The sequence below is a fragment of the Apus apus genome, chromosome Z (assembly GCF_020740795.1).
Source record: "Apus apus isolate bApuApu2 chromosome Z, bApuApu2.pri.cur, whole genome shotgun sequence".
NCBI classification, from domain to species: Eukaryota; Metazoa; Chordata; class Aves; order Apodiformes; family Apodidae; genus Apus; species Apus apus.
This window is the reverse complement of record NC_067312.1, coordinates 37244956-37260378: the sequence shown is the minus strand read 5'-3', so window position 1 is coordinate 37260378 and position 15423 is coordinate 37244956. Positions and strand designations below refer to the sequence as shown.

Sequence of the window (15423 nt, the reverse complement as noted above, 5' to 3'; positions counted from 1 at the left end):
CAAGGAAAGAGCGGAGAGGCTGTGCTGCTCCTCCTCCAGACCCCTGCCCCGCTGCTGAAGCAGCAGCTGCTCGCTTGTCTTTCTGAGCGTGGTCACCACGCTCAGACCGAGGAGCAAAGTTCAGTGTCAAACGAAGGCGAGGAACGTTTGCTGCAGCACCGGCTGCCGACCCCCGCCGAGGCACAGCCGCTGCCCCTGAGGCAACCCCGGCGTGCCCGGGTGCCGCCCCCCGGGGCGCCGGGGCCGGCCCAGCCGTGCCGGGGAGCTCGGGCTCTGCCGCGGCTCCGCGTCGCGGCCGGTGCCCGCGGCCGCCGGGCCGAGGGGCCGCAGCCGGTGCCGGGCACGAGGCCTTGCCGCAGGCCTCGCACCTCGGCCCTGCTCCGGCAACTCCGGCGGCGGGGCGGGCAGGCTCCCAGCCCGGCCAGGGCGAGGGGGCAGCCCTCGGGGGGGGCTGCGGAGCCCGGGACGGGCCGTTGCCGCGGGCCTGAGAGCGCAGGGGGCGGCGGAGCGCGGGGCTGCCGCGGCTGCCATTTCCCCTGGCCCTCGGCGCTGCCGAGCGGGCGGGAGCGGGGGCGGGCAGAGGAGGAGGAGAAGGAGGAGAAGAAGAAGAAGGAGGAGGAGGAGGAGGAAGAGGAGAAGAAGGGGGAGGAGGAGAGGGGAGAGGGAGGTGGCTGAGCCGGAGTGAACTGAGTCGCTCAGCTGCCAACACTCACACACCGCCTGTCGCCTCAGCCCCGCTGCTCCTGAGCGCCGGGCAAGAGGGAGAGAGGGAAAGCGAGGAAAAGGCAGAGTTGTGAGAGGAGGCACAGTGTCGCTGGCAGGGGGCAGGAAGTCAGAGAGGAGGGAAGCGCGGAGAAAAGGAGCTCTCCTTCCCGCGGAGAGACGACTTCCCATGTAGCTGGGGACAGAGGGAGAAGAAGCTGGCGCCCAGAAACTGTGCGAGCTTTCCAAGCAAGTTACTTAATCCCCGAAGAGCGGCGGGAGGAGGGGACAGCACTAATCACCGATCATAACCATCATTCCCAACCCCTCATCATTTAACCCGCGGGCGATTCAATGCACTACTCCAAGCTCTTCCTAGTTTCCTCCTCGGGCTAACTTGGGAGGACGCGCCGCCGGTGCCGCCGGGAGGTGAGGGGAAGAGCCTCGGAAGAAGGGAAGAGAAGTTTTGCGGGGATTGTGTGCGAAGGAGGAGAAGATGGGCTGGAAGCGCCGCTGCTGCTGGGGAGGCGGAGGCGGCGGGGACCTTCTCTGCCGGCTCACCCTGCTGCTGGGGTTCCTGCTGCCCGCCTGCAGGACGCGCCTCTACACCAACCACTGGGCTGTGCGGATAACTGGGGGGCTCTCGGAGGCCAACCGGATAGCTAGCAAATACGGATACGTCAATATAGGACAGGTAACCCCCCCACCACCCCCCTCCCCCCAACCCCTTTACAACTACTTGCGAGCGGGCGACAGCTGCGCGGCCGGCGGGCGGGCGGGCGGGCAGGGTCCGGGCGGGGGCGGCTGCTGCCGCCCGGCGCCCCCAGGCCGGGGGCAGAGGACGGGCGGCTTCGCGGCCGCCGAACGACCCCAGCCCCGCCGCGGGCCCCGCCGCCGTCTCTGCGGGGCGGCTTCTGAAGCCCCCCCTCCCCCCCCCCCGCCCCCGTCGTCCCGGCCTCCCGCCGCGGGCATCGGAGGTGATGCGCGGGGGCAGGTACGGGCGGACCCGCGCCGGAGGGGCCGGGGCCTCAGCGCCCCTTCCGCGGCCAGGTGCGGAGCGGTGCGCGCCGCGGAGTCGCCCGCGGGCCGTGGGGGGAGGGCGGCGCGGGGGGGCCCGGCGGGGTCTGCTCGCAGCCGCGCTGCCTCGGCGGCGGCCGAACTTTGGGCTGCGCGCCGGGCACGCTCCTGCCGGCCCCCCTCGCAAAGAAAAAAAAAAGCGCCAATAAAAGAGAGCTCGTCCTGCAGCGAGCGCCCGTCTCCCCGGCAGCCAGGACGTGGCAGCTGCGGCCGCCGGCCCACCGCGGGGGGCGTCCCGACCCTCCGTCTGGAGGAGCGTGCGAAGGAAAAGGTGACAGGGGTGGCGCCGGTGCCCCGGGGCGGCTGCCAGGCGTGTGGCCAGCGTCCCGCAGGGAAGGGGAGCGCGCCTCGGGGGGCCGGGGCCGCCGTGCGGCTGGCCCGGGGTGGGAGCCGGCTCAGGCGCTGCTGGTGCGTGCTGTCCCGGAGCCCACTCGCTTTCCGCCGGGGTTGTTATGAAGTGAGGGGCGAGAAGTAGGCTCTCGGATGCCGGCGCTGTCGGCAGAGCTTTCCCGGCTCGTACCAGGCCGGTTGGGCAGCACCTGAGCTCGGCGCAGCCCGCAGATGTTTCGCTAGAAAACATCTGGACTGGCTAGATCAAGAGAGCACCCCGTGAGAAAATTCTTGGATCCAATCCGGTTCAGGAACTGCAAGTGATAAACACCTAATTCTCACTGGATCCCATCACACTGAAACATCCCCTGCTGCTGCAGCTAGGTACAATGGCTGTTTAAAACGTCCAAACAAGGCTTTTCTTCTGACAGTTTGTGTCCAGCATCTTAGGATTTCCTGGCAATAGTCCTCAAATTATGAGTTGCATATGTAGGGTTTAGCAAGGTGAGTGCCTAAAAAATAATTCCATTGTGCACTTGGGTGTGAAGATCCAAGAACAGTCTTTCTAGACTGTAGTTTGCACTACATGAATTCAGAGTTTAGAAACGAATATTTACAGGTACAAAAGGCTTTGTTTTGTACTCCAAGTTCACAAAACCGTGTCTGCGTTTGCACAGCAGGCCTTTTACATCAACCAGATCAAAGTAAGACCCAATTTTTATGTTGTAGAATAAATTCCCATGCCTGAACTGCATCATGGACTCAAGTTGGAAGTGCACATCTCAACCATTCCCAATCACTGCAAGGCTGAGTAAGACAGCTGTGCTGTCTATTAAGATAAATAATTTACCTAAGAAAAGCTGGGCATCGAGGTAGCACAAAACTTGATGGGTAAAAATTCAGTTACTTAGAAAAACTAAGTACCTGCTTCCTTTTTGGAGCACTTGGGTGGGTAGGCAGTGTTTTTCCCATTTGGAGATTCAAAAATTTGGAGGGAAGCTTTCATGTCAAAACTGAACCCCCACCTTGAAACTACCGTTTAGGAACTGAAGTGCAAAGTTTTTTGTCTTAAACATGTCTTTTGCTCAAGGTGTTTCTCTGTATTCCTATCTACTAGGCCTTTACAGTGCCAAAATAAGCAATAGTCTGTGAGAGCAGGCATGTCTTCCCCTTTTGTCAGGCCAGCTGGCTGCTTTTTTATACCTTGCACATCCAAGCCTTATGTTGAGTTAAAGGGAAGAATGTAGTAACCTACTGTTGCTTCTTATGTGTCAATGAAAGTGCCATGTATACACCTATAAGATATTAATAATAGATACATTACTGATCAGGTATACAGATAGGAATGAGAGAAAACAGTGTAAGTAATGAAAAACTGGAAAATACATTACTAGATATGCAGATAAAAAAAGAGGGAAGCAATACAGTTAGTTAGGCAGATAGGTAAAGTGCAAGTAGGAGATGAATATGTGAATGTTAAATACTGAGTGCATGAGAAAGAAAACTTCAGTAATAATGTGAACTAGGCTGATGGGTGATTCTTCATCTTCTGGCTCCAACCAGCCTTTAAGAAAAAAATGCAGGCACTGGGCACATGTGAAGAAATTCCACAGACCTTCCTGTAAGTCTTTGAGACTGGAGTAACTGGGTGATACATGGCACTGTGCTGTGCCAGCCAAGAGCTCAGTGCTCTACCATTACAGTTACATGCCCTAAGAAGTGTAGTGCATTTGCACAGTCTTACTTAGAGTTTCTTTTCATGGGTATCTTTTTGTGATGGCTGGTGTTAAATTTCTGATATTTTCTTGCAAAATCATCTCCAAATGGCCTTTCTTTGACAGCGTGTTAGTTACTATGTTGGTGGTCAGTCTAATGTCTGTTCTTTTATTCCCTCCTAATGATTATACTACTTGAATCAGGCTGTCCTGGTCACTAGATAGAATTTCTAATTTGAGAATTCAGAGTTCATAAAACAATCCAAATGGCTGTGGTCTGGCCATACATAGTTTAAAACATGTCTGTAGCGTTCAAAGCCTATGTAAAATAATTATGTAACTGTATGTATTTAAATATGTGCATCATTTGCTCTGAAGCGTACTGATCAGTCTTTGTAAACTGTATCACTTGATAAAGATGTGTAAAAGAAGTACAGAAAGGGAATCAGGGAGTCTGGACTGATTGGTTTGCTTGTTACAGGTTTTTTGCGTAGATTTGGCAAAGCAGGAGATACTTGGCACAAAAAAAAAGAGGAAGTGCAAAGGCACATGAGAATGGGGCAAGAATCTACTGTTTATTATTGAGAGGCAATTGCAAACAATTAAAAATCTGTATTTGGTGCGAGATGTTGAAAGACATTCTTTTACCTAGTGAAGATACTATCAAAACTCTGAAAGAGTTAACCAGTAAGGAAAATTCTCTGTTAGAGGCAGGACTCACAAGCTTAATGTCTATATATTGTAGCAGCTATGGCTAGGCAATTTTTGGCAGATAATATTTTTTCTAGGTAAGCTGAAATATTATAATTAACGCTGTAAGTGTTAGAGCTAAGCTGTTTGCTTCTGCTTTAAGAAGATAATTACAAATCTTATGAAAAAAACATCCACAATGATCTGAAATAGATTATTTAAAACACAGTGCAATGCATTAAACATAATATATTTGGTTAAATTAAATTTGTGAGCTCATCTTTAAGAAGAAAGTGTAAAAAGCTAAATCCAGATTCCACTATGGCTGGCCTAAAGAACTGACTCATTACAAATGACTCAGAAAAATAGTAGAATTTAAATATTGAAGACAAGGGGTAGTGAAACTGCATAAAAAGTGGAAAGTGAAATACATATAGTTGCAAAGTTACAAACTAGAATTGTTCTGACAACAGTTAATTGCATGATTAGAGGTGAACAGACTAGTGGAAAACAGATGTGTTCTGAAGATCTTACCAGCCATGAGGAGATGCAGGGTGCTATGGAAGAGAGAGCCATTAAGGTAGGTTAGGAGCAAAACAGTTAACATTAGGCAATATTTGGCTTGTGCTTATGGAAAACTGGCCTTGAAAGATATGTAAGTTTATCGGTGGAGACAAGATGGTAGACCCAGGAAGCCTGTGAATCAGAAATACTGGACAGCATCCTTTCTCCCAGTTTTTGTTAGTTGGTGCATTCCTGGTAACAGCCAGAATTAGCTTTCCCTTTTTTGATGCTTGTGTGATTTGGAGAATATTCAGTTGAGTCTTGAAATACCTCCCAAGTCTATTTTCATAGCCATGCTGATGACAGGAAAGCCACAAAACCTATCTGAATGACTCGACGAGTCAGTCAGATGGCAAAAAGGCCATCTGTTGATAGAGGCCTTTAGGTCACCTGTTGGTGAGCACTTCAGAGTTCCTGCAACTCACAGCTTCTAGTAAACGCCTGTTGCTTTCGAACTTCTGTGATCACCATCTCTTGTTACAGAAATTTGAAGCTTTACCATCTCTGCTTATTGAGAAGAAGGGTTTTCTATTAATTCTTAGGAGACACAGCACAAAAGAAAAAGGATCTTGTTTTACACTGTGTTTTTCCAGGCTACGTATTCTGCTTCATTTCCTACAAATTGTGCCAACATACTGCTCATTTATCCTGGATTTCCTTGCCGTTACCACTGTGAAGGTGATATAGAAGTCAGATAGACATAGAAGCTTATTCTTCAAAGACACGTGAATTTTTGCAGTGAATCTAGTGAAACTGCCATTAATCATCTTCGTCTACAGCTCGGAAAAGCATTTAGCAGCAACTTAGACTTATCATTGCATCAACTGTTACTTAGTTTCTGTTGGAAAACCCTCTTTCCCACAGGACTCAACAAACCTTACCTATCACAAAGCCAGAGGCTATAGATGCCCTTACTGACACAAGCGAGCAGATTGTCCTTCAGAAAGTCACTGATTTTGGCTGCTGCAGCTAGTGCCACCCATTTGGAGCTTCTGGTTTGGACAGCAGGGCCCTCTTGAGCTGACACTGAAATTTACAGGCCTTCATTTAATGCCTGTTAAAGGCCTGTCCCATAACTTTAGGCTTGAGTTCTTGATTACTGATAATCTCCTTTCTGTCACATAACCACAGGCTTGTTAAAGACAATGGAGCAAATACAGTGAAGCATCAGTATACGCTAGAAAAAAGTCAGCCCAATGTCTCTTGTGTTTTCACTGGGCCTTAAAACTAGCATAAATCTGTAATACCAGCACTGAAATGCAGAGCTGATTTTTTTTTCCTTTTCCCTCATGTTGCAGGCATTTCTGGCCTACCCCTGAACTGCAGTTAGTAGCTTATTTAGCAAGCAAATCCTTGTCATAAGAAAATGGACTGAAGAGGTATTTCAAGACTCAACTGGGTATTCTCCAAATGTAAAAAAAAAAAAAAAAAAAAAAAATGCCTCTATTCTTTTTGTATGAGTCTTTAAAGTGGTCTGAAGCTCTCTGGGACTGTGATAAGGTAGTGTAATGCAAAGCAGCCAAGGACTTTTTCTAAGTTAAGCACTGGATGGAGCAGCTTGGGGTATACCATAGCCTACAAGAGCTTCTCACGGATGTGTTTTACCCTCTTATCTTGCAGTGGCTGCACTGAGCAGACCTTTCTTTTAGAACAAAGTGTGTGTCACTGACTTTAGGGAAAGTTTCTTTCACTGTTGGCAGCTGTTGGGAGTTAAACATATATAGTCTTTGTAGCATTTTGTATAATTGGCACAAATATGACTGTGTTGGTAGTGTGAAGAGTCCTTACTATACATTGAAAAAAGGAAGTTTTCTTTTGAAACAACCATGAAAATTAAGATATCCTGATATGTCATCTTGATTCATCATTTGTTGTAAACACAGCTTCTCACTGGATATAAATTTGTTATTTGGTGCTAAAATATTCTCAATATGCTGGAGAAAGGAACACTAGCTTATTGAGGGGTGACTTGTGAAGCATTTGAGAAGCTGGGAATGTTACTCTGGGATCTGATGCTGAAGACTTTTGCACCCTTAAGCTACTGATGTAAGTTTTTTCCCCTCACTTCTTTGTTTATATGGAGAAAGGAGGAGCTCCAGTAACTGACTCTGGGCATGTGAGTTTATTTTATTTTGAAATGTGTGGGCTTCAAAATAAGGAAGGTTTTCTACGTTTGTGCTCTTACAGAAAGTGGCACATCATCAGTTTCTGATTGCTGTCATCAGGTGCCAGGAGCTTCTTATTCAGGTAGTGAACTTCATTTGAAGATGCAGGAGAAACAAACAGCTGATACTGCAAAGGTGTTGGAAGAATGGAAGAGATAAAAATATCTTATCTGTGGCTCCAAGAAGGGAGAGAAATGCTGCATTAATTAGTACAGCAGTAAACTTTAGATCCTCCTATTCCTTTTTCTTTCTTAATTCTAGGTAGGGGCCGAGGTTGGGTCAGCACTGTTCCAGATCACATCTTTCCTCTCCTAATTGTATTCTTTCAGTAATTTTTCTTTTCTGATCTCTTTCAGGGTTTAGTGTGGCCTACTCCCCACCCTTGGCAAGTTACAGACTACCTTTACTCTCCAATTTTCTTCCTGCAAAGGAATACACACTGTTTGCCAAAAGACACCTAAGCGTGCTAAGCTTGAGATGTGGCCCAGGAGTCATTATTAGATATACAAATGTGGGTTTTTTACTTAATGCAAATGGTGGTGTAAATTGCCAAAAAATTGTTTTCTATTTTATCAGGAGTTTATCAATTTAAAGCCAGCAAACCACACAAAGGGTTAATAAATATTAGTTCATTTCAAACCTGAAGTCCCAGTGATGGCACAGAGAAGATGTTGTGTAACAAGATCAATTGATCAGAAAGAATGGGAGAAATGGCTCTTTTCCATTTTCCAAATCTGTTCCTGATGGTAGTCAAAAGGAGATTTTGCAAACTAAGTAGCTGAAATTGGGTAACTAGAAAACAAAGATTCTGTTAAGAGAAAAGAGAGCTTATTGTAAGATAAAGAGCCTGAAGTAAGGTTGTTGTCTTTAGATAAGGAAGGAGTTTACTGTCATAATCTCCACCACCTTACATGGATGACTCCAAAAAGAAGGATGGTATAACTGTGTGCAAAGAAGATCAGCTACCCTGGAATGATGATATGGACAGTTAGTAGAAGAGTCATGCCCTTTAAGAGCCTGTGTGATCAGAGCACTGAAGCAGAGTATACTCTGACTAAAATTTTATACCTGGGAAAATTACAACAAAGTCCCTACTGTTGGAAATACAAGTACCAGTGCTATGGTATTAAAACAGTCAAACCTAGGTCTATTCTAAGCTGCATACACATGCAGATGTACTGTGGTTACATATACACCAAGGAAAATAGATTAGTACATTTAGGGAGTGGTAGAGTATAACCACCACATAGAAAGATCATTGGAAAATGTCAGCACTCAAACAGCACTCTTTCAAATGCTCACATGCCACAAAACCAGAAAACCAGCACATATCGGAGAATACAAGGGTATGCCATGGCTAATTACTTCATACTTAGCAGTCATTCTCTTGTCTCTGTGGCTAAAAATGAGAGGGAGGATGGAGAAAGAGCAGGGCCTACTACTACTAAATGTAAGTTTTCATTAGAAGCTGGATAAAGAAAAGGGTGTGCCAACTGGGTTCTGGTGATAGAGGCAATCTAATAGTCTTTGTATGTTGTTACAAAATGAGGGAAGATGAGAATCTTGTTTAACAACGTAGTAGTCAAGTTACAAATTATGTGATGATTTTTTTTTTTATTTAAAGCCCTTGGGCAAACACACACTAAATTATACTTTTAAGAATAAAAATTAGTTGCAAGCCCAACTTACAGATGGCAATGTTTGTGGGAGCTGCTCCTCTTGAACAAAATATGTGAAGTAGTGGACAAAGCTATAATAAAATGGAAGAAACGGAAGAAATATAAAAACACATATGCAGGTGAATCAGTGTTGTGTCATAGCTCTGGTATGACTGTGGTCATGCCTGGTGTGATGTGACCAGTGGCTGACAATGGCGGACAGTTGTAGGAATGAAAGGCAGGGGGAACATCTTTACATGTCAGCTTGTCCATTGCAATGCCCTTAGGAGAATCAGATATACCCATGTCTTTCCTGGCAGATACCTAACCAGTTTTCAAAAGTTTCCAGTAAGGAAGCTCCACAGCGTCAGGGCATGGTCACTCCCAGTGTCTTGTTATCATCTTTGCCCTGGTAAAGTCTAAGCTGTATCTGTCTTGCAGTTCAAAGCTGTGTTTCTTGTTTATGGATATAAAGAGTAACAACATCAGAAAAGTTGCAGTGTTCCACTCTGCCTGCCGCCCTCTTGTATCTTTTCTCATCAAAGCCCAGTCCTCTCCCTTGTTTCACATCAGTTGGCCTTTCACTGATCAGTCTTGCTGTTTGATCTTTCTAAGTGATCATCACCTTCTTGACCGAGGATCTGCTAGAGTGGTACATCTGAGCACAGCATAAGGATTCTTTAAGTTGTCTTGAGGGCAGTGGTCCTATTTATGTTGCCTGTGATGGTGTTTGTCTATCCTGTAGCTGTATGACATTTTTTACTTAGTTCCGCTTGTAACCTGCTGTGGTTCACAAATTGATTCTGCTAAATTCCTAGCCTGTTGTTCTCCAATCTGGATTGGTCCAGTAAATTATTATTGATTAGGTGTAGTACTTTGCATATGTCTTTGCTAAATCTTTCCCCTGCTTTTGCAGACTTTGATTCACAGTTTCAGGGCTATTTTAGTTCTGTTCCTACCCCCCAGCATGCTTGTAGATTCTCTCTGCATCTATGTTAATATGTGTCTTTCCTATGCTGATATTCCAGTCAGTAGTTGAAGTATTGACCAAAACAATTTCTAGAGGAACACTGGCAGGTAGCCATTTGCTGGTCTGCTGTAATAAATAGATGTATCAGTGTTACTTACATAGTTTTGACCTACTATTCCATAGTTTAATTTTGTGCCCTACTTCAAGAATTTCAAGGGGACTGTTAATCAAATAGTACTTGAAGATAGATACAATTTTTAATTTTCAAAGTAAATTAAATAGTAAAATCACAAGGATATTCAATCAGACTGGATCATCAGTGATTGCTGTTACATACCTTAAGGTATTCATAAGTGGATTTTTTTGCCTCAGTTTTAAACAAGTCTAAAACTAGCCAGTATTAAAAGTGGCTTTCTTACTTGTTACTTCCAACTTACAGACTGTATTTAGTCATGGCCAGTATCTGTTCTTGTGCTTAAGTGTCTCGCCTGTTTTTCCAGCACATTTTCATCCAGCCTTCACTTTTGCTTCTGTAGCTTCTGGTTTCCTATTAGAAGATAGGCTTCCCACTCAAGGGGAAGATAGGTCATTCCAGTTGCTGTATTTTGTTCCACATCTGTTTGCGTTGACCAGACGAGATGGCTAGCTTGTATGTAACCTCCCCACTGCTTTGTACAGTGTCATAAATAATTGTCTAGACTTTGTCAAGAAAGATATTTCCAGTATTGTCTTTGCATGTTGTGCAGCTATGCTCTGTGGATCTGTGGTGGACCAGTTTATTTGTCTCTTCCTCTCCAAATGATTACTTGTAAAATCACAAAGTAGGGAGATACATATGTCAACCATGGATGTAAATAAATCATACGGCAAGAACTGTGGTGCTCTTTGTATCACCTGCCAAACACAGGAAGAATTATGGTCAAGCAGAATCCTGCTTGCCAGAGATGTATAGCTTAAGACAGTAAGTGATTATTTGGCCACGTGCTGGACCCGATTTGATTGATATTTGCAGAATGAAAAACTCTTTGGAATGAAATGTTGGCAAGTCCAGAAGAGTATCAAAGCTATGCCATGAAAACCTGCCAGAATAGCTTGTTGTGGAAATTCTTGTGGATTACATAATGCTGTATGATGGAGATGAGACTGTAAAAAGCACATTAGCCAGGCATGGTCATGGATTATGTAGTTCTAAACAATGAGGGAAGAAAAAATTCCTATCACAAATGCTTCCATATAGAAGGAATCTGCTTCCAGGGAGACAACATGCTTCTAAATTAGAGATAGCCATCAACAAGGTACCATTTTTTGTCAAATTATGGTCAAGTTATGGGGTTTTTGGTTTTTTTTTGCAGCTTCTACATAGTCAGCCACAGTCCTTACATCTGTGATTGTTAGCAATAGCAGACATCTACTCCTCATTGCTCACTCCTTTTTCCATGTAATTCTCTTATGAAATAGTGCAGGTCCCAGAAAATATTCTATCATAGACCCCAGCAGAACTCCAGCAGGGACCTCTGCCATTGTGAGAAACTAATTGCTTTTTAATAAACAAATACCAAATATCTCCTGAGCTTTTTTTTTTTTTCTGGTCTTTTAACTGATTGCTTGCTTCTACCAAGATCTTACGCCATGACTTCTGAAATTCTTAAGAAGCTGTTGGTGAAGGACATTGTCAAAAGCCTTTTGGAAGTCCAACCAGAGTATGCCTGTCCACCCATCTTTATCTACATGCTTGGCCTCTTCAAAGACTAATACATTCATAAGGCAGAATTCCAAAGTGGTAATTTTTTTAATCCTAGTGCCCGTTAATTCACTTATTTCTTGGTTTCTACTTACTTGTTTAGTAGTGACTTGCAAGTTCATAGTGCTTCAGGTCTCCTTTCAAAAGCTGACATCACATTCATCACAAAGCTGTTCAGAAATGTGAAAACTATTTTTGAAGGGAGAGTTTTCATGCCCCTTCTTATATTGCTTTCAGTTACTTTAATTTTCTGAGTGTTTTTATTCATCTATTTCATCCATAGTCCTTCCACACTGTAGACTACTTTTACTTCAAGTATCATATCTCAAGTAACCCATCTGAGCTGAACTGAAGTAAACAAATCAATCATATGCTGAACTTTGAAAAAAAATGCAATGCTTTGTGTATATGTTGGTCTCCAGTGAGCCAAGTGTGTATGAACAACAATGGCAGGGCTTTGAGCTGAAAAAGTTCCCCTGTCCTTGGAAATGTTGCTGCTTCCCTGCAGGAATGGTCTGCATAATAAGCTCTGTATTGTCTTGAGCAGTCCTGTGTGAGGAGTGGTAATTTTACAAGTTGGGAGTGGAGTGTAGCCAGTGCTGATACCTGAACAGTGATTTTACAGCTCAGATTAGCTTCTTCTGCTTTTAAAGAAAAACATTTCTGTCACTGGACCTCAGAGAGAGTCTGTGAAATTTAGCTCAGCAAAGTATTCAGTTACAGTATGCAAAGGCCTCAGTTGCCTTTTAGTATTAATATTAGACATGCATTTTCAGGTTCCCCAATTGTATCAGGAAGTCTAACAGACCAGATGTATCCCATCACCACTACAGCCCAAACTAGCATGACAGTATTTTAAGTAGGATACTGTTTTCAGTTTTCCTCTTGGAAGATTCCCTTTTACTCCATTGTAAGCCAAATAGTTTCTGTTCCTTGGAATGAAAGCACAGCATTAGTAGGATTTTATTCACACGTATTTGAAGTACAGGATCATTTCCAGAGAGGACATTTATGGCAATACGTGGCATTTCCTTGACAGAAGCCCATTTCTGCCATTACTGTCGTTACTCCTTTCTACCTGTCTGGTCAAGCACTACCTTTGCTTCAGCTCAGAGATGTTTAAATATCCATCATCACTGAATGAACTCCTGATAATTCTTAGGGCCAATGCATGATGATCATGGCCAACTGACAAGTGACAAAGCTATTACCTGGGAAAATTTATAGCTGGAATTAAACAGGATGGATGAGCCTTGCTTTCTGAGAAAGCTAACCATCCTAATGTTACCTAATAGGACTCTGAACTGTGTTGACATCACAGGTCTTATGAATGAATGGTTCTACCATTGCAACAGACTGCTCTTTTGGAAGCTTTCTCGTAGATAAATACCATTCATCTCCCTTTTGAGGAAAGGCTGAGGGAGCTGGGTCTCTTTAGCTAGGAGGAGACTGAGGGGTGACCTCATCAGTGTTTACAAATATGTAAAGGGTGAGTGTCAGGACAATGGAGCCAGGCTTTTTTCAGTGATGTCTAGTGATAGGACAAGGGGCAATGAATGCAAACTGGAGCATAGGAGGTTCCATGTGAATATCAGGAAGAACTTCTTTAGAGTGAGAGTGACAGAGCACTGGGACAGGCTGCCCAGGGAGGTTGTAGAGTCTCCCTGTCTGGAGACATTCAAAACCTGCCTGGACAGGTTCCTGTGTGATGTGCTCTAGGTGACCCTGCCTGGCAGGGGGGTTGGACTAGATGGTCTTTTGAGGTCCCTTCCAACCCCTAGGATTCTGTGATTCTGTGATTCCCATTTTTCAAAATTTACGTAATTTCCATTTCTTGCCTGGCAGCTACAAATATTAATCTCACACACTTAACTACCCAGTGAGGAATTCTAGTGGTGGCTGGAATCTGTTGATTTCCTGATGTTTCTGATCTTGTAGGTCTCACTTAACATACAAATCTATAATAATTGGTATTCAATTTGTTGCTACCGTTCTAACTTGCAGCAATAACTTTTTCCTATTTCAGTATTTTGCTATTATATATTTAATACCAATATATTAAACAAATATATGGTAGAAACATTTCTTTCTCCAAAAAAATCTACTTTCAGTTGCACACCTAAGCATTCATTCAGTCTTCAGGTTGTAAGATTCTGCTTTCCAAACAAGAAAGCCGCAAAGAATATTCTTTAAATATGTGAAATGGACGGTGTATGAGATCTGTGACTTCTTTATTTTGGTGAATTCAGATATGTCATCTTTAATTGGATATCATTTATCCTTGACTTTCCTGTGTAGTCTGAGGTAATTTAGAAGCTGGTATATGAACCTAGTCATTAGGATTCTAACTTAATCCAAAATGTAGACCTCATTGGATTAAAAAAAAATATATATCTTTCTTCATTAAGTGTTTATTGCAGCTCCCGTTAAAGACAGTGGAAGGTCCCACTGATTCCATGAAAGCTGAGTTGAAGCTTAATCTCTCTTCTGGCACTATAGAAGTTTGTACAGCAGGAGAGACCTGCGTGAGTCTAGTTAATACGTCACTTTGTTGTTGCTGTTGTAATTGCAAATAGCTAGTTTAAGTGAACTACTACATTATTATGCTAGAGTTAACAGACCCTTGGTGTGCTGTAATATTTTTTTTTAAATCCTTACTAAACATTACTTATTATGATGTTGTTTTCTTTCTTGCTAGGTTTGAATGCTGTGTAATGCAGATGTTTGGGGGATTATTCTTTAGTCTCATTTGCTTATTTACTTTTTCTTTATGTGTGTCTTTAGGTCGTGTACAAAGTGAGATTTTTTTGTTTGTTTGTTTCCATACTGTTAAACTTAATAAAGTGTAAGATCCTCTCCAGAAACTCATGTGAATAGTTATTGCTCAAATTGTTTTATCAAAATCAGTAAGATTACATGTGGATGTGGAGACTGCTTATATAAATAATTAATATGGTGAACCTTACTTTTACATGGAAAAATATAAACATTGGTACAGCTCTAGTGTTAACCAAATAAGATAGGTGAGTGTGTCAGCATCATGCCTGGTTCTGGACAAACTACATGCTTATGTTTGGTTAAGCATGTTGTATAGAGTGAAGGTCTTTGATACAGTACAAAGTTAAGGACGTATGTTCTAGGCTCACTGAGAAGGAGTGTTAGATTTACTGCCTACTCATCACATAGATGAACTTGACTCAGTCCTAGATATTCCCATGAGTCACTTCTTTATTACTCTTCAGTAGATTATATTGGTGATAGAGGAGGAAATTGTTTAAATCAAGGCTCATGAAAAAGTCAGTTAAATGGAAACACTATTTACTATGGCCAATAAGAGCTGAATTCAGATTTGTAAGACAAAGTACAGTGTGAAAAGGTTTATTGCTGGCAATATAAATGTTCATGGGAAACAGTATGACTACTGTAGGTCACTGCATTAGTAATTTTGAATGTTATAAACTCTCTTGCTATTAATATGCTTAAGAGCTTTCTATTGATGTTTAAATAACTGAATAGAGATTTAACAGTGTATCTAACTTGCTGCACAGTTCTTAAATCTTTTACTCATACAAGTAACCCTGTTAGATTTGATTGCCCTTGATTTATGCTCCTTAAATTTCATTAGGTTCAACAGATTTATTTCTGATTTATGTTTTTTAATGTGAAGGGACTTGATCCTATGGGGACTGAGCAGACGATTACAAATTTCAGGACAAGCACAATGGTTATTAAACATTTAATGTTTGAGATTTAAAAAGAAATTAATATGAAAATACTTTGCTGTGATATTTTTCTTGCTGTAGCTTGTTTA

At 43.3% G+C, this 15423-nt stretch overlaps 1 protein-coding gene across 2 annotated transcripts in view; it reads left to right on the top strand.

The window, feature by feature from the left end:
* Positions 1-677: 677 nt before the first annotated feature.
* PCSK5 (proprotein convertase subtilisin/kexin type 5) overlaps positions 678-15423 on the top strand; it is a 250386-nt gene continuing 235640 nt past the window's right edge. For both annotated transcript variants that reach the window (XM_051643618.1, XM_051643617.1), the window contains exon 1: positions 678-1396. In XM_051643618.1, the coding sequence (XP_051499578.1) occupies positions 1199-1396 (198 nt within the window). In that variant the 5' untranslated portion in view covers positions 678-1198. The remainder of the gene's footprint in view (positions 1397-15423) is intronic.